We start from the raw sequence: 17,947 nt of genomic DNA, 5'->3' as shown, positions 1-17,947 counted from the left end.
ATGGGTGGCAGGGTGCTAGGGCAAGGGCGAGGGTGCTGCTGGGTGCTAGGATGGGTGGCAGGATGCTGGGGCCAGGGACAGGGTGGTGCTGGGTGCTGCGGTGGGTGGTGGAGTGCTGGGGGCCAGGGACAGGGTGGTGATGGGTCCTGGGGTGGGCGGCAGAGTGCTGGGACTGGGGACAGGATGCTGTTGGGTGCTGGGGACAGTGCTGGTGGGGGTAGGGGACAGGATACTCGTGGGGGTCTGGGCAGGGGGCAGGACAGCTGGGACCAGTATCTGATAATCCTGCAGCACCTCTGGGTTACAGGAAGTGTGTGACTGCACTTCCCCTCCCCACACAGCTTGCGTGAGCGCTGCCTAAACAGCAGGGGCACTTGCACTCCAGCAACTTACTTCCAGGATGCTGTCTTGTGGGGGTGGGAGGGGGGAGCGGGTGCAGTGAGTCCCAGGGCAGAGCACGCTGCCTGCACAGTCGGAGCTGCGCAGACCCAGGTCTCCTGACCTCTCCTCCCCCCTGCACCATGCAAAAAGGCGGCGGAACTAAGTTGCCGGGTGCCACAGCCACAGCTGTTCAGGCAGTGCGTGCCGGCTCCTTTGGGGAGGGGAAGTGCTTCCCTCCCCGCTGTGGGTCACGTGGGGTCACTCCTGTCCAGCACCCCCCTAGTGTGCTGGCTGGGAACAAACTGTTCTCTGGCCCTGCCTTGCTACGCCTCTGTGTCGCCAGGGAGGAACGGGAAACAAGTGTGCTGCTTCTTTAAGAAGCTGGCTAGCCGGCGCTTCACTTTCAAAGGGGACGGGGGAGTGACGGCTCTTTGCGGAACCCCTACTTTCGCTTCACGGAACCCCAGGGTTCTGCAGAGCACCAACTGGGAAACACTGAGCAAAACAATTGAAACTGGGGGCGGGGTGTAGGGCAGGAATTGCTAACAGTTCTCACTATGAATGAGAGATTCGGTTTTATGTACACTGAGGGTAGGTCTACTTTACATGGCTATTTTGGGATACCAGAGGTATCCCGGAATAGCTACCCTGCATCTTAACAAGCCACCCGTTACTTTGAAATATTTTTCAAAATAATGAGTGTGCTATTTTGGCATCCCTGTAGCCCTTGTTCCACGAGGATTAAGGGCTGTCTCAAAATAGTGCATTATTTCAAAATTTGGCGTTGTGTAGATGTGCCAAATTTCAAAATAAGCTATTTTGAAACAGAATCGAAATAAGATACGCAATTTGTGTGTGCAAATTGCATATCTTATTTCAAGTGTAGGGTGCTGAGTAGATGCACCCTGACTTATTAATCAGTTTCTAAGCAAGAGCCAGTCCATTCTGTTTTGTTTATGGAATCAGAGTCATACTAGGACAGGCCATTACTGGGGTATATTGAAGGAGGTGGAATGTACAAGGATCCTTCCCCTTTTCAAAGTGCATACAAGAAACACTGACAGTTACAACCCCTTCTCTGAGGAAGTGCAGGAACTTCTCCTTCAGTGAGCCCACAAGGGGTTCATGACTTCCTATTTGTCTGACAGGAGATGGCACCATGGCTTATCCCATCCCATCTTGCTCTGGAAGAACCAGGCTGCACAATCCCTAACTTGGGCCACTAATTAAATACCACAATTTGGTCCTCAGTAAACAAAGAACAGTGCCAAATTGGAAAGACCATTCAGAACGTATTAACTGACGATCATTTTCCAGGCAGGCAGTCTTGGTGAAGAAACTACACTGACAGTTTAACAAGCTCTCTATGACTGAATATTTTACAAATAAATGACAGGTACAAACCTTGTTTCAGTGCCACAAGCTGTAGATCAGTGGTACCCTATCTGTGGTCCGTGGATCCCTGATGGTCTGCGATAGTGCAGATAGCCCTTGGAAAGTTTAGAAATGAGAATCGGGCCCTTATTTTGGTATCACCACTTAAGTTTCTTTTCCTTTTCTTTTTTTTCCTCCCCCAACCAGGGGGATCCGTGACATTCTAATAGATTGAAAAGGGGTCCATATGCTCAAAAAGGTTGGGAACCACTGCTCTAGATGATTATTCAGTGAAGAACAAAGTTAGACAGTAAAGAAAGTTAACTCTGTTCAGTTTGTCTTTCCTTGTTACTGACTTGCCATGCAAAATATGTAGAATTATGTTGATCTAGTGGGAAGTGGAAAAATGGAGTAGGTAGACTCTGAAAGAATTCTGTAGCAGTTAATAGTTGTGGCATATTATAGAAAGAAGATTTAAATCTGAAACCAAGCAGAAGGCTTATCCATGTTTCAGATCAGGAGTGTTGTGTAGAGAAAATAGATCTTTGTGAGTCCTGACTAGATAAAGATGGATTTTCTAAAATCCCTTTTGAAATGGAATGAAAAGTCCGGCATGCAGTTAGCAACTCTAATAGTTATGTTGCCACAAATAACTGGTGAGGTAAAGGGGGGTGAGGGATATGTATTCTTGCTGCATTCTGAGTTACTATTGCTATTTGCTACATTTGTTATTTGATAGTTTCTGATATTTTGTTTATTCTTACTGTTTTGGCGTTAGTGGATAAAACTCCCATTTAAAAGAGGAGAAATGAATTCTGTATTTGACGCAGCTGTATATTTTATGTGACCAGCATAATTCTAGTATGTTCAGGGGGCTGCACTAGAATTGACTTGCATTTCTTGCAGAATTTTCATTATTCTGGTTAAAACATAGTACTAAATTATATCAGCCTGTCTTTTAGTCCATGTACAATTATGTTGCAATTTCTCGTAATTTTTTATCAAAATAATGATTACCTGGTACTCAAGTCTCTGGATCATAGCAGAGTATGTAGCAGGTGGTGGACAGTTCCAGCACCCTCTTGAAGTAACTGACAGTGGCTAGGATGAAAAACAGTACAATTTTATTTGAAAGGGCTGGAATAGCAGGAGGAATGTTTTTTATTTTATATTATTCAGTATTTTATAAGGAAAGATTGAAAAAACGGGGTATGTTTAATCCTGGGGAAAGGACACCTAAGGAAACGGATAACAATTTTCAGATATGTTAAGGCAGTTTCAAAGAGGACAGAGATCCATTTTTATCCATGTCCACAGAAAGTAGGACAAGAAGTAATGAACTTAATCTGTAGCAAAGGACATTTAGGTTAGCTATTAGGAAAAACTTTATAACAATAAGGGTAGTTAATCTCTGGAATTGGCTTGCAAAGGAGGTTGTGGAATCTCCATCATTGAAGGTTTTAAGAGAAAGGTTGGACAAACACCTGTCAGGGTTAGTTTGTGTTTACTTGGTCCTGCCACAGTGCAGGAAGCAGGATTTGGTGACTTCACAAGGTTTACTCCAGCCCTACATTTCTGTGATTGTTCTCCCCACCAGTATCTCTGGCCAGAGTGCCTATGATAGACTGGCAGGGGGAGCTATACCTGGAGGCAGAACAACAAGGTCATGTTTCACCAACAAAGGCCTGTCATCTTTGTCACCCAACAAGGCGGTGTACTTGTCCCTGATATCAACAGGAAGCTATTTTGAGGCATTCCAAGGGCTATTTAAGAGAATTGCTGAGACTCTGGAAAGAGACATGGGTTATATCAGAGAGAAATCTCATAAGTTGTTTGGCATTCTGACAACTCTTGGTTCAATCAGAATTATCCTCCCTGTGGCAGATGCCAGCCATAACACTTAGGGTACGTCTAGACTACATGACTCCATCCACGGAGCCATGTAAAACAGTTTACTCGGCATAGTCAAAGAAGCAGGGAATTAAATAATCCCTGCTTCATTAAAATAAAAATGGCTGCCATGCTGTGCTGACGATCAGCTAATCCGGCACAGTGCGGCAGTCTAGACACGACGTGGTCGACAAGGGAAGCCTTTGTCGACCGCTCGTTTCATGAGGCATACCAGAGCGGTCGAAAAAGGCTTCCCTTGTCGACTGAGCCATGTCCAGACTGCCGCGCTGTGCCGGATCAGCTGATTGTCGGCACAGCGCAGCAGCCATTTTTATTTTAATGAAGTGGGGATTATTTAAATCCCCGCTTCTTTGACTATGCCGAGTAAACTATTTTATATGGCTCTGTCGACAGAGCCACGTAGTCTAGACCTACTCTTAGAGATGCATGTCCTCCTATTATTATTGTAGACTAAATTGCTGTAATCAATTGGGTGCTATTAGTGCCAATGAGAAAATATTGTAATGTAACCTTTCAGAGTCACTTTACTGACAAAATGTCAAATAATCTTTTTCAGTCTTCCCAAGTAGATTCATTTCCTCCTGCTCAACAGCCAGCTCAGGAGAGCAATTGTCTGGGATCCAGCAAAGTCTTCCATCAAGTATGTAAATTTTCTACCACTGTTAAAGAGCATTCTTCTGCTTGTTTTCCAGGTTAGCACCTCCAATATAATAAACTTAAGGAGATGGTTTAACATGAGTGGTAGAGGACAGAATAGTCCTTTTCTTCTCCACCTTTCTTTCTCTTGCAGCTCTGGGAGTGTCTAGTTCATCTGTGCTTCCACTAGTCATTCAGTAGTATTTTGAGCTCTGTCCGCTGCCCACTGAGGCAATGTCTACACTAGAAAACTATTTCAAAATAACTAAATTCCACTTAATAACTCCTAATTTTACAAAATCAAAATAGCATGTCCCCACAATGGAGAAGCCTTGAAATTAGTTTGAGGCAGGCCCTGTTAATGTGGATGTGCTACTTTGACTTAGAGCCCCAGGAAGCACTGGGGAGTAATTAGTTCAAAATAGTTATTTCAAAATAACTATTGGGGAGTAGTTATTTTGAAATAGCAGCACGGGAGCATCCATACTAACACCATTTCAAAATAATTATTTTGAAATTAGCATTATTTCCCAAGAAAAGCAGGAGTACAGATTTTGAAATAAGTGGCCCCTTATTTTGAAATAGTGGGCTTGGTAGTGTGGACGCTCCACTTATAAATTGGACCTATGCGGGGTTATTTCAAAATGAAGCCCTAGTGTAGACCAAGGCTGAGGAACAAACATTCCTCCCATCCTCAGAATATTCTCATGGGAAACTCTAGGGCTACGTATAGACTGGCATGATTTTCCAGAAATGCTTTTAACAGAAAAGTTTTCCGTTAAAAGCATTTTCGGAAAAGCGCATCTAGATTGGCAGGATGCTTTTCTGCAAAAGCACTTTTTGTGGAAAAGCGTCCATGGCCAATCTAGACATGGTTTTCCGCAAAAAAGCCCCGATCGCCATTTTTGCGATCGGGGCTTTTTTGCGGAAAACAGTACTTTGCTGTCTACACTGGCCCTTTTGGGCAAAAGTCTTTCGGAAAAAGACTTTTGCCCGAACGGGAGCAGCATAGTTTTTCCGGAAAAGCACTGATGATTTTACATGAGATCGTCAGTGCTTTTCCGGAAATTCAAGTGGCCAGTGTAGACAGCTGGCAAGTTTTTCCAGAAAAGCTGCTGATTTTCCGGAAAAACTTGCCAGTCTAGAGTTTCAACAGCCTAGGAGTTTCAACTTTAAGAATTTTCAGTCCCTTCCACAGTCTTTTCTGTGAAGAGGGCAGCTTTTCCATCTATGGAGCTTTTTTTGAATTATTATTTTATTTTTTATTAAAGAAAATACAGGGAAACCCCCTTGTCATTATAACCACCATAGGAACCACATTTTCTCCTTCAAAGCTTTGACATTCTACAGGACCATAAAAACTTCAGCACACAATTTATGGTCCCACTGGAGCAATTGATTGCCTGGGTGCTATCTCTTACAGGAGATAAGCCTACTTTTGTACTGAAATCTGCCTATAAGAGAAAGTTTTCTACAATGAAAACTTCCTTTGTAGATAGTAGATGGGATGCAAACCACTTGGATACCAAATGCGTAGCTCCCATTAGTGTCAGAAGTTATTACCATACACATCAATAATTGAATTTAAAGCAGCAGTGTTTGAAAAAAAAAAAAAAAGGGGGCCTAGACCTGGATGAACGAAGGGCGTTAGGCACTTAAAGTGGCACATAGGTGCCTCAGTCCCAGTGTTATTTTCCACTGTGATACATAAAACTCACAGAATTCCGTAAGTGCCTAAACTCTCCATGCCTTGTAATACAGGGGGGGGTGTCACTGCTCAGGAGATCAAATCAGAGCAAACTGCTTAGACAGGGCTACTTACAGCCCAAGACTGAGAGTGCTTCACTATAAGGCACACCAGACCAGTCACACAGAGCACTTCTGCTCAACACTTTGGCTAGCAAAAGAAGTCATGCAAACAGTTCCCTTCAGACACTCCAGTTCTCCTGTGCCACCACCAGTACCACTCCCTGTACAGAAGAGAGATTATTAAAACCAGTCTCACCAAATCAAAGAAAAGGTGTGTCTGATCCCACAGGAACAGCCACATTCCCAGATCAATATACAACTCACACCTTACCTAAAAAACTTGCTGTTGGCCATTCCTGTAGTAGAATCTAAAGGTTTACTGAGAGAAAGAGAAAAAGAAAGAAAGAGAGAGAGAGAGAAAGACATTCTTACAGGAATCAAATACATTCACCAATTGCATAGTTCTTGGTGCTGGCTTATAGTAGAGGTGGAATAAACTGCTGTTAGGATGGGTCATCAGTCCTATCGAGCTTCAGTTCATAGCAATGACTGTCCAGAGATGATGAGCCAGATTGAAGACAAATGGAGGAACACCCAGTGCCCTTTTTATAGCCTTAGCCATGTGGACAGATTCCCATTGTTCATGCTATTTAAAAGTAAGTTCCAAGATGGAGTTTATCACATGAAAAAAGTCATCTGTCCATGCATGCCTCGGTCCCTTTTGCCACAGCCATTGTTCCCATGCTGGTGCGAATATTCAGAGAGGAGCTCATCAGTTGTGGATTGGCACCACCCAAGGTGTATTGTCAGTCAAGTACTTCTATCACTTGACTAATAGTCCTTTTACAATAGTCTGGCTCAGCCTCTTGTTGATGTCTTCCGGAAGCAAACATTTGAAGTACAAATACATTGTCAATACAAATAACTTCATATAAATAGTATAAACAGAATCAGTGAATTATAAGCTTTTAATAGACATCTTACTTGGCCCACTCTGTATGAGATTTGGTGTAAGCATATAACAGTGGCTGCAACAATGCTCTGTATATTCATATTACATTCTGATAACATCACATGCCTAGATTGGCTGCTGGGCAGTTGCACTGCTGCCGCCTTCTAGGTTTCCAGACATGTATCCTCTGCCTAACGCTCACAGCAATTCACAAACCAGGGAAAGATAGGCATTCAGGTGCTTCACTCACATATGGGGTCCATCCTGTAGGTATTCTCAGAGGCTCTCTACTAGATCATGCTCCGCATGCAAGTTCACACAAAACTGGGGATTTGAACAGGGATCTACCATATATTAGGTAGATGCTTTAACCACTGGGATAGCCTGATGAGAGGCTTGCTCAGTCTCTCCTGTTGAAGGGTCATTTGAGTGCAGAGACTAGATCCTCCCACCTCCCAGGTGAGTGGTCTAAACACCTGGGTATAGATCTCTCTCTCTCTCTCTTTTTCTTTCTTCTAGTGGTTAGAGCTAGGACTTTTTCTTTTTTACACTTATCTCAGAAATTGCTGAATGAATATACCTCAGTTTTTCCAGAAACATATTACTTTTGGGATAAGATTATATAGCAAAATTTCAACACAGAAGGTGAAATTTAAAAAAAAAACACATGAAATTAAAATTAGGTAGTACTAAGGAAACACATGCCACAAATGTATACTGGAAGCTACTGCTGCTCCTCTAATATCTCTCTTAATCTATTAATAATTGTGTTGTATATTTGTACATGTTTTTGACAAATTCATTTTAAAAGTATAGAAAAGCTATTGTGGTCATTCCTTCAAATTAAACTTTTTTTAAAAAATCTTTGCCAGTTTGCCAGGTAATTTTTATTTATTTGACTTTAGAAATTCAATAGCAGTGTTAGTTCACTCCCTCATCTGGAAGGCCAAACAAAGCAGAATTTCGTTGTAAGTGCTGCCAGACCTCATCCACAAGACAGCAGCTTTCCTCATATAACAAAGAACCTGCAAAGTGTGCACCCATTGCTTCAGGTGAGGTAAAGGACACATCATTGCTATATGCAGTGTGTGGTTGCTGCCATGTCTGCGCCAGGGTATTAGCGGAACAAGATAGATGAGGTATTATCTTTTATTGGACCAGCTTCTGCTGCTGAGAGAAACAAGCTTTTGAGCCACACAAATCACTTCTTCAGGTCCTGAAGATATTACCTCACCCATCTTGTGTATCTGATTGTTAGACACTTTTGTTTGATGTTAACCAATTTGTTTCTAATGGAGCTATGGAATTTTGGTGAATCTGATGAGTGAGCTATCTGGATGTTTGTACATGTGTAAATAGATATAATTTACTGAAGTTTTTTTCTCAGTTTCTATTTTCACTAGTACAGTTCCAGTTTAAAAGAAAAAAATTAGTGATGGGTGAATACCTAAAAGGCGTGGCAGCTAATTTGGGATAGCTCCATAAATTTTGATGACTATCCAAAGTTACTTTTGAAGTCTTCTTTAATGCAGGCATGTAAGAATCCAACCACTTCCTTCTCTTTCCTCATTTTCCCTAGCTCTCTAAATTCCTGTCTCTTTTTTCTTCTTCCAATAAATCAGATCTATCGTCATCATTGACATTCTTCATCTCCACCATGTTGATTCTTTTTCCTTCCTGTCTGTGATGTTACTGTACTAAATCTATGGTGGAGTTTCAACAGATTTGGCAGGTTCTTCTGAGCCCTGTTCTGATCTATCTTTTTTTATGGGCTAGAAGTATTTCTGAATCAGAATTACCTCAGAATTTGTTTTGCCTGTGATGCCATGGAATGCTTGGAGACCTCATGCTTTCCAAATAGTAGCTTGTCTGGCAGAGGTTACTGAGACACTGCAATAGATTGTACGACCTGTTTAGAAATGTGTGTGTAAGGGTTGGGTGGAGCTCTAGGACACAAAGGAACATGAAGAATGGGCAAAGAGGCTGCTTACCTGAAATAATTTGAGCTATCAAAAAAGAAAAAATTCGCTGTCCTGAGGGAGCCTAACATTCATGAATAAAAACATGCTCAAGTCCCATTGCAGGCAGTGCTTAAGTTTCAACTCTAAGAAGTTCCAGTCTCTTCTGTGCACAGGTTAGTTTACTAATCTAAGGATTTTGGGAGATTGTTTTTCAAGAAAACATTTAAAAGCCACGGTTAGAAGAGACATAGACACCAGACTCCCTTCTAGAGCAAGGCTTAGAAATTCTACAGGAGAATAGAACTTCCAGTATGCAATCCATGTTTAAGTGCTTTGGTAAATCAGGGCCCCTATTAGGATGGTGGTTCAAGCCAGTTCTCTTATCTTTTTGTCTAAATCTGCTTGCTCAAGCTTAGAACTAAAGAGGCGCTCTGACTCTTGGAATCCCAGAAGCCAGAAACAGAGAACATCTATTTCAGCATCTTATCCACCTCCTCAGTAGAAAGACCAAGGCCAGATGCTTAACATGTATAAATGGTCATGGCTTAATCAAAGTCAATGCAGCTATGACAGTTCACACCAGCTGATAACTGGGCCCCAATATTGAATAGACATGGAAACTGAATTCTCCCTTTTCCTCTAAAGGTGTCTGAGTCAAAATGAAGGCGCATTTTAAGGGAAGTTTCCACTGCTGTTGTCCAGGCAGAACCTGTTGTGTGGTTTATGGGCAGGGAAGGTGTCCCTAGCCTCTGTCAGCAGCTGCGAGTAAGCAATAGGCAAAGCCATCCCATCCATAGGATGGTTTGGGACAACTGCCTCAGACCCCATGCTTTTGGGGGGCGGGGCCACGATGGCTGCCTCAACCTTCCTATGTCCAGGTTCCAGGGTGGCCTGGGGATTTACCCGAGGAGAAGGTGCTGCCATGGAAAAGTAGAGCACAGCAGGCTGGGAGGGGATGGGGGCAAAGCAGAGCAGGCTGTGGGGTCACTCTGGCTCCCTCTGCCATGGTGAGTGCAGGAAGGGAGGGGCTGACTCCTGCTACCACCCCATGCCAGGCCCCCCAGTAATATCCTGTTTGGTGTTGCTCGGGGGAGGAAGGGGTAGGTGCGGGGCCTGTGGTGGAGGGGTTGTCTGAGCCCCAAGCCTGAGGCACTGGGGGAGCTGCTCCAGGCCCCATACCCCCATAGGGACGGCCCTAGCAATAGGGAATGGATCACTTGATGATTTTCTGTTCTGTTCATTCCCTCTGGGGCAGCTGGCATTGGCAACTGTGGGAAGACTAGGCTAGATGGACCTTTGGTCTGACCCAGTATTCTTATGTTGTCATGGTTTCCAAGGCTTCAAGGCCTTCTTTGAACACTAAATTAACTTTAAAATCCCTAATAAAGTCCAAAGCTTCCAGAGCTTACTTCCAAGTGGGCTGCAGGCAGCAGTTCTGTAGTGACAGGGATGAGCTGAAAATGAGTTAAAATACCAGAAAACAAAATGAAAATCTTTGTTGCTTGGCAGGAAAACAGATCTCGAGGCCAGCCACATTTTTCCCGATTTAACCTTGCAGAAAACCTGCCTGAAAGTGCTACCAGAGTTCAGCCCAATAAGCCAGAAGTAGAAGGAAGCAATACCAGTCTCAAGCTACCTCTGACAGCTCCAGGTACAGTATGCACAGAAACAATGCATGCTAGAGGGAACAGTGTAACAAACAGCACTCACTGAGGCAAACTGCTGTAAAGTGTTCACTGAAATGCCTCTCTTAGGGGTGTGAGGGAAGGGATGTGTTAGAGGGCTTTTAAATGCAATTTAACTATTGTTTTATACAAAATGTGGAACAAATAGACTAATGCAAATATATAAGTGACAAGAGGATGTGACACTGTGCGGTGTGACCATAGGCAAGTCACTAAGTGCATGTCTACAGTTGGAGCGGGGGCTGTGATCCCTTGCGCGGCTCTCATTGAGCTAACAGACTAGAAATAGACATGTAGCCATGACAGTGAGAGCTGCAGGACAATCTAGCCTTCCTCAGTTGGTGCGGATGGGGAAAAATTAGATTGAACACAATGAACATTTTTTTCTAATTGTTTCATTTCATTATTTTTTCAGGTGTTCATTACCCATTAAGGTTTTCATTTTGAAATGTTACATTTTGAAAATGTCAAAACAAACCGTTTCAACTTTTTGTTACATAATATATTTTAAACATTTTGTATTTGGCTAAAATTGTTCGCTGATTTATATCACATTTGTAAATTGTTCTGTTGACAGAATGAGCGACAAATGCATGTTTACCAAATAACTATTTGCCAAATAAACTATTTACCAAATAAATTCACCTGGCTATAGCTGCTAGTCTCATCTCTTTGCAAAAATATTCCCCCTGACTAGGGAGTAGCAGAAGGACCTGACATTATTTTTCTGGAAGTCAATGAAGAGTGACTAAAAATAAGGCAACGGTAGAGCCTATATGTCCCCACACTGAACTGAACTTGATGCTGAACCTTCATTATATGAACAGTGCATGGATACTACTAGAGAATATTTGTTGTCTGGTGATGAAGCCATTAAACTGTACAGATAGTCATCAGCTATGACTGTCCAGTGTGTGATGAGTAGGAGTAAATTCTCCCTTCTGATCAGAATGGCAGATTTCAGATTTGACCTTCTGCTCTCCTAATGTTTGGGAAGTCTGCCAAATATGACAAAACATGAACAAACAAGATATTTGGAACTAAAATTGTGCTGTTCTTTCTGGGAGAATTTCATCCTTCTTACAGCATAATTCCATGTGCAGTTATCCACAGAAAAATCAGAACCCATATTCCCTTTTTACTCAAAGGCACTCATACCTAGCAGGGCCAACAGCTTCGCTGGGCCTCCAGAAGGGGTAGGACCTGAGGAGGAAGGTGTGGTGCTGGTGCTGCGCAGCCCTCAGAGCCTCCTGGAGAGTGTGGCATCTTCTGCAGGCAGCTCTCAGTGCTGCCTGGGGTGTGCCACGTGGCCCAGCAGTTTAAAGAGCCCAGAGGTCCAGCTGCTGCCATGTCTGTTGCAGTAGCAACAGTGGCTGGGAGCTTTTCCTTCTGCCTCCCCCATCAGTGAGCCTGCTCGTGCAAGTGACTTTGAATAGAATAGGTAAGCTAAATAGTCTTTGACCTTCTGCTTTCTCTAAAATTGGCCTTGCTGAAGGATTGACTTGACACAAGGACACACTGTGACACTCTGGTGACAGGAACAATTCTGGGCTCTGAGAATTTTACTTAAACTAATAAGGATGGCTTCAAGCCAATTTGCAGGCAAAATTAAGTCAGCTTAACCAGCTCATTGGTTTGACAGTTCACCAGAAATCCTGCATAGCTCTAGAGGACTGATGCTAGGTTTAGCCATGATAAGGACTAAATCCATATTTCAGAGGGATGAAAGGCTGCTGGACTATGCATTTAGCTATTTTTAGGAGGTGAGAACATGTGACTTTAGTCAATGTGTTGTTGTAAATATGCCTGGGGACAACTGTGATGGGTGTTTTTTAAAGACATTCAAGTTGGGACCTTCAAAATGGCTCATCTTAGGCCTAACTCTGCTTCCTCAGAACTTAGTAAAATTATACTATTGATCCCCCTGGGAGCAGTGATAGGCCAGTGCTGAGTGGGTTCGAAATTGCCACCTTAATAAAGAAGCTAAAACATAACACAAAGCAATGTTAGAGTTCCTTCTTGCAACATAATAGACAGACAGGGCTTCTGTTTCTCAGGGTTTATTAATTTTGTTTGGAAGAAGGAGGTTATAGTTAGTAATTTTTAAGTTTTATGTAGATGGCTTTTAGGACTTTGTATATACGGTAATGAGTAATGTATATACTGCAATAAGCAATTTCTTTGTAATGTTCCTTAATGTACTGTAACAGTGCACGGTTGCAACTTCACTATAGTGTCCTAGGGAATCTTTAGTGTGTACCAGCAGGATCAACAGACTAATTAATGCTCAACACCTTTGTGCACTTCAGAAATCATACCCCCATAATCCTCATTACTACTCTGTGTATGTAGATAACCCCTTAGATATAAGTATTGTTACCAGATATGCCCAATACTCTGGAGTATGCTCCTTTATTAGGGTTACTCTTATGGGACTGGGGGAAGGTTATCAATTATATCAGTGTGCTGCTTGTGCTAACTTGTGCTCTAATATGGAGCTGAATTCTCCCTGCTGCCAATTCCCCCTCCCACTGGAGCTCTCCTGCAGGAACTAGGTTCCTCAGGATGGGGTTCTTCCTACCTTAGCAACACACACAGACACTCACACCTACTAACAACATCCCTTGAGGAAGAGTGAGCGAAAGAGAGAGAGAGAAGCAATCAGCTTAACAATGAAAGTTATTTATTATATGTATATAGGGAGCCAAGCACACAAAACAGTTACAATATTAAATCTAAATTGGAACTGATTACAAATGTTAGGGCTAGCTAACCATATAACAGTTTACATAGGGCAGAGTCAGGAGGCTAGGCTTAGAGATAGATAGTTGTGGGGGGTGGGAAGGAGGGGAGGGAGAGAGAGAAAGAGAGACCTCACCACTCTGTGGAGCTTGCACTGATCGGAGTTCCCAGATGGTGATGGTAGCTGGGGGTCCAGAGGGCAGGAGACAAGCAGAGCAGAGCCCCCAGCATGATCAGACAGGAGATGAAGAAGTCTCAATGGAACTGATGCAGTTAAAATCCAGGTATCAGAACAGTTTTTCTTGGGGCAAGGATAGGAGTTTTTATAGGGATAGGACACTAGTTCAAAGAGAAAGAGGAGAGACAATAGAGACTGATCACCCCTGGTTATGGGTTATGTTCCTTGAACGAGCTCACAGTGCAACTAGGCAGTTTCAGTATTTTGGATATCAATAGGATTGTTATTAGAATTGGTCTGATAATGACTAATTTGGGTGTGAGCAGGCCTGGGTTCATTAGCATCTGAAGCAGAGATTTCCCATCAGGCAGTGCTTCTCTGCTTTCAGTATCCCATAGTTCACTGCGGTTCCTGCCTTGGAAAAGCTGGTCTCATTCTGTATGCTAATGAGATTCCTTCTGTTCTATCTTTAATGCAGATGAGGCTGGGGTGTTTCCTTAATTAGTTTAGGTGTGTCTTCCCTGGCCTTTTCCTTGCTTTATCTGATTCTAGGAAAGGCTTAGGAGAAGGGGGAGATAGTTTTCCATGAATGTCACTCCCTGCCTCCCCAAGAGCACAGGGCTGGTAGGTAACAGTATTCTGTTCTGGTATTTTTCTGGGGGTTATTGGATAAATATCTATCTGTCTGATTTGCGAAGGGTCACACAGCAAGACAGAGAAAACTTTTACTGTATGGACTACAACTGAATTACTTGACCAAGGTATTCTGCATTTTCACTTTGGATTTTTTTTTCTATTTAGAAGCCTTGAAATATTTTAGAAACCAGTTAACAGTGTATGAGCAAGAAGAAATTCTAAACTATGCAGAGCTGTGGTTTCTTGGGCTGGAAGCTAAAAAGATTGAAGGGTTACCAGAAACACAGAATAATAATTGTTATGATGATGAACATGGCACTTACATAAAGGTAAGGAGGGAAATCTGGGCAACATTATTTGTAATGACTATTTGTCCACTGCTGTGAGGAGGGATAATTTACTAATTGTGTAGTCAACAGAATTTCTATCAACTCCACAATCAGTCGATAGGGAAGAAGTGCTCAGTCCCAGTTCACGCTGGGTCTAGGAGCTACCCCCGCTGTGGCTCTGCAGTTTAAATGTAGTAGTAGTGGGACCTCTGGCCGTGGGCAGAGGCAGCTCCGGGCAGCAGCTCCTGTCTGCCAGGGGCCCCAGCTCTGGGGTCCTAGTCTGGGCCACCATAGACAGGGGGCTGCTGCCTCACCTTTCCCCGCTCCTAGGATAGAGGCAGCAGCATGGGGGCAGACAGTGTTGGGGGGGAGCTGCTTTTAAACTGGCTCCCTCAGCACCAGCTCCTGCTACCCCTCCCCACTCCACTTGCTGCTTCTGATACAGAGGCAGCAAGGGGTGGGGGATGTGATTAGTCGACTAGACTAGTTGATTACTCGTTTACATCCCTAGTCTGTGTGAGATAAATTATGGTCTCAAATGATTTGCTAGTAGTTAGATGTCCACATTGCAAACCCAGCACTATTAATAACCAGTTTGAATCTCAAAAGAGAGGCTCTGAACGGAGATCCACCTTCCCTTGACCCAAGATGCTTGTGCCACTTCTGCTAGTACACTTCTGCAGCCCCTCTCAACTTGTCCTGTGGGCATAACACAGCAGCAAATCCACAAACATGCACACCACTCTAGAATATGAGCCTGGAATTGCTGCCTGCACCAAAACTTTGCATTTTGTTTCCTTGTCTACTGCAGGTCCTACATGACCATATTGCATACCGCTATGAAGTTCTGGAGGTCATTGGGAAAGGGTCATTTGGACAAGTAGCAAAATGTTTGGATCATAAAACCAATGAATTAGTGGCAGTGAAAATAATAAGGAACAAGAAAAGGTATGGCATGGCATGACTTCAAGAGGTTAAAGAGATGGTTGATATGCTGATACTATTCTATTCATGAGAATAATCAGTCCCTACTTTATTATGGATAAATTAGATGTAATGATATGTATATGCTATAAGAAAAAGGATACTTGCTTATTCAATTTTTTTTTTTAATTTATGCACGAGTTTGCTGGCAATAAAATTGGAGGGGTGCTACATCTTGGGAGAGTCAGCCATAATGTGGACAGGAATGAGACAAATTCCCTGCACATAGCTCAGTCAATGCACCTCATTTCTGACTTACTGCAGCCCCCAGAATTTCAGCTATATCTCCTCTTCCCCCAGTTCATAACGCTGCCAATTCATTTCTATCCTGACTTGCAACAATGACTTTTATTTTAATAATGGGCTCCCATATCATTTTGTTTTAGAGATGTCCAATACTCAGGACCCGTTTACATGGGGAAATTAATATGAAGAGTGAGAATTTAAAGAGTGTGAATTTAAATCACAAGAGTTATTCTGTACCACCTCCCCATGTGAGCATTCTTATTCTGCACTGAGAATTCCTTTTTGTGATTTATCTTAATCCACACAAAGGCACTTTTCGTATGGAATAGGAGTGTCCATAGAAAGAACCAGTGCAGAATAACTGTTTCACACTAGCTATTCCAGGCATTTCCCCTTGGGTAGAAAAACCCTTAGACAAGGTCTACACTACAAAAACTAGTTGGCATACCTGTGTCAGTCAGCAATGTTAAAGAAACACATCCCTGGCCGACAGAGCTATGCTAGCAAAAAACAAAACAAAGCCCACCAATGTAGATTTAGCTTCTCCGACAAGAAAGTCCTTTGGTCCATATAGTTCATATCATTTGAGTATGGGGGGTTAGCTAGACCAACAAAGGAACTTTTGCTGGCATAAGCTAAGGTCCACGTGGAGGGTTCCATCAGGGTAACTGTACTGGTCATAGCTGTATTGACAAAGTCCTTGTCATATAGCTTAGCCCTTTTACTCTGGAAAAATCCAGAAGTGCAAAAAAGATGGTAAAATAGCATAGGGATGTCAGGCATGTTTATCAAAGAGATTAAAAATTTTAGTTTGGAAAGGAGAAGAATAAGAGGAAAATTTAATAAAAGGAATGATATGCAGAAAACCAGGATGGTTCTTTATTCATTCTTCCTTGTAGCATAGGAACAAGGGATCATAATCAGAAGGTAGGTAGTTTAAAACTGACAGAAAAGGAGCACTTTATTTTCCCAGCATAAAGTAAGCTTGGTGAAATAAGTGCCACAGGAAACCATCCGGGTTAAGACAAACAGTGTAGCATGATTTTAAAGGGTTTAGTTGTTGATACAAAAATGTATAAAATGTACAGGGAATGTCCATGCCTATTCTGAGGGCAAAGGAGAGCATCTTCAGAGGCTCAGAAGGAAATCCCCCACCTTCTGACTGATTTAATGTTGCATAATAGAAAATAGGCTGGGGGGCTTCATCTTTCTATGAAGCATCCAGCAATGACTCATTGATGGAGACAGCACGCAGCATTAAAAGGCTCAACACAGAACTCTGGCACAGGAAATCCCACAGTATGGTCCTACAAATTTTCTTCTCCTCTTACTAATGGCCAAGCTTCATCTATTAACCAGTGCTGTTGGATCAGGCCCAGATAATTTTACTACCTAAATTATTTGGACCTGATCCAGCAGTTTTGAAGTCAATGGGAGCTGAATTAGGTCCTTTCATTATATGCTTTCTTCTTGTTTCTGTATCGTGTAAAGATACTATATAAAACTGAAGATGTGGCTACACTAGGAGCAAAGGCCTGGTTCTGTTGAAGTAAAGGGAAAGATTCCCGCTGACTTCATCAGAGACAGGATTTCATCTTAGATGTTCAAACATGTATCATGTGAAACATTTTTTTATTTGTCATGTTTTTCATTCTTTTGTCAGCCGAGTTGAAAATATTGGCAGTGGTTGGCATTATGAAGTCAGCATTTGCCAGTAATTACCACACAGCGTTTCTCTCACCTTACACTAGGAAATAACTCTATTTAGATCCCCCTGTGCAGGAATTAGTAACTACTGATTCTTTGAAGGCAGCCATTTGTTTTGTATCTGCAGCAAGGCCTTGTCGGTTGTAGTAACCCATTTAGAATTAGATTGAATGAATCAGGTCCTAGCCATATCATGTGACTTTGTCCTGTGCATATAGATTTCACAATCAGGCTTTGGTAGAAGTGAAGATTCTCGACGCTCTTCGGAAGAAGGACAAAGACAATACACACAATGTTGTCCACATGAAGGAATGCTTTTACTTTCGCAATCACTTCTGCATTTCTTTTGAACTGCTAGGGTAAGGCATGTATTCTTCTCCATGTGTCATGGGCCAAATGATGTAGGATGGCAGATCTATCCATGCTCTGAAGATAACTTGTTAGTTATTTTCTTTTTTTAGGGTTTTTGAGTGGGT

The 17,947-nt window shown here is 42.6% G+C and overlaps 1 protein-coding gene across 4 annotated transcripts in view; it reads left to right on the top strand.

The window, feature by feature from the left end:
- Positions 1-17,947, top strand: part of DYRK4 (dual specificity tyrosine phosphorylation regulated kinase 4) — a 77,092-nt gene that overhangs the window by 43,027 nt on the left and 16,118 nt on the right. For all 4 annotated transcript variants that reach the window (XM_075900648.1, XM_075900639.1, XM_075900655.1 and 1 more), the window contains 6 exons: positions 4,223-4,306; positions 7,909-8,055; positions 10,474-10,615; positions 14,371-14,534; positions 15,346-15,482; positions 17,690-17,830. In XM_075900648.1, coding sequence (XP_075756763.1) covers positions 4,223-4,306; positions 7,909-8,055; positions 10,474-10,615; positions 14,371-14,534; positions 15,346-15,482; positions 17,690-17,830 — 815 coding nt within the window. The remainder of the gene's footprint in view (positions 1-4,222; positions 4,307-7,908; positions 8,056-10,473; positions 10,616-14,370; positions 14,535-15,345; positions 15,483-17,689; positions 17,831-17,947) is intronic.

The sequence above is a fragment of the Pelodiscus sinensis genome, chromosome 1 (genome assembly GCF_049634645.1).
Source record: "Pelodiscus sinensis isolate JC-2024 chromosome 1, ASM4963464v1, whole genome shotgun sequence".
Classification (NCBI taxonomy): Eukaryota; Metazoa; Chordata; order Testudines; family Trionychidae; genus Pelodiscus; species Pelodiscus sinensis.
This window is presented reverse-complemented; position numbering and strand designations above follow the sequence as displayed.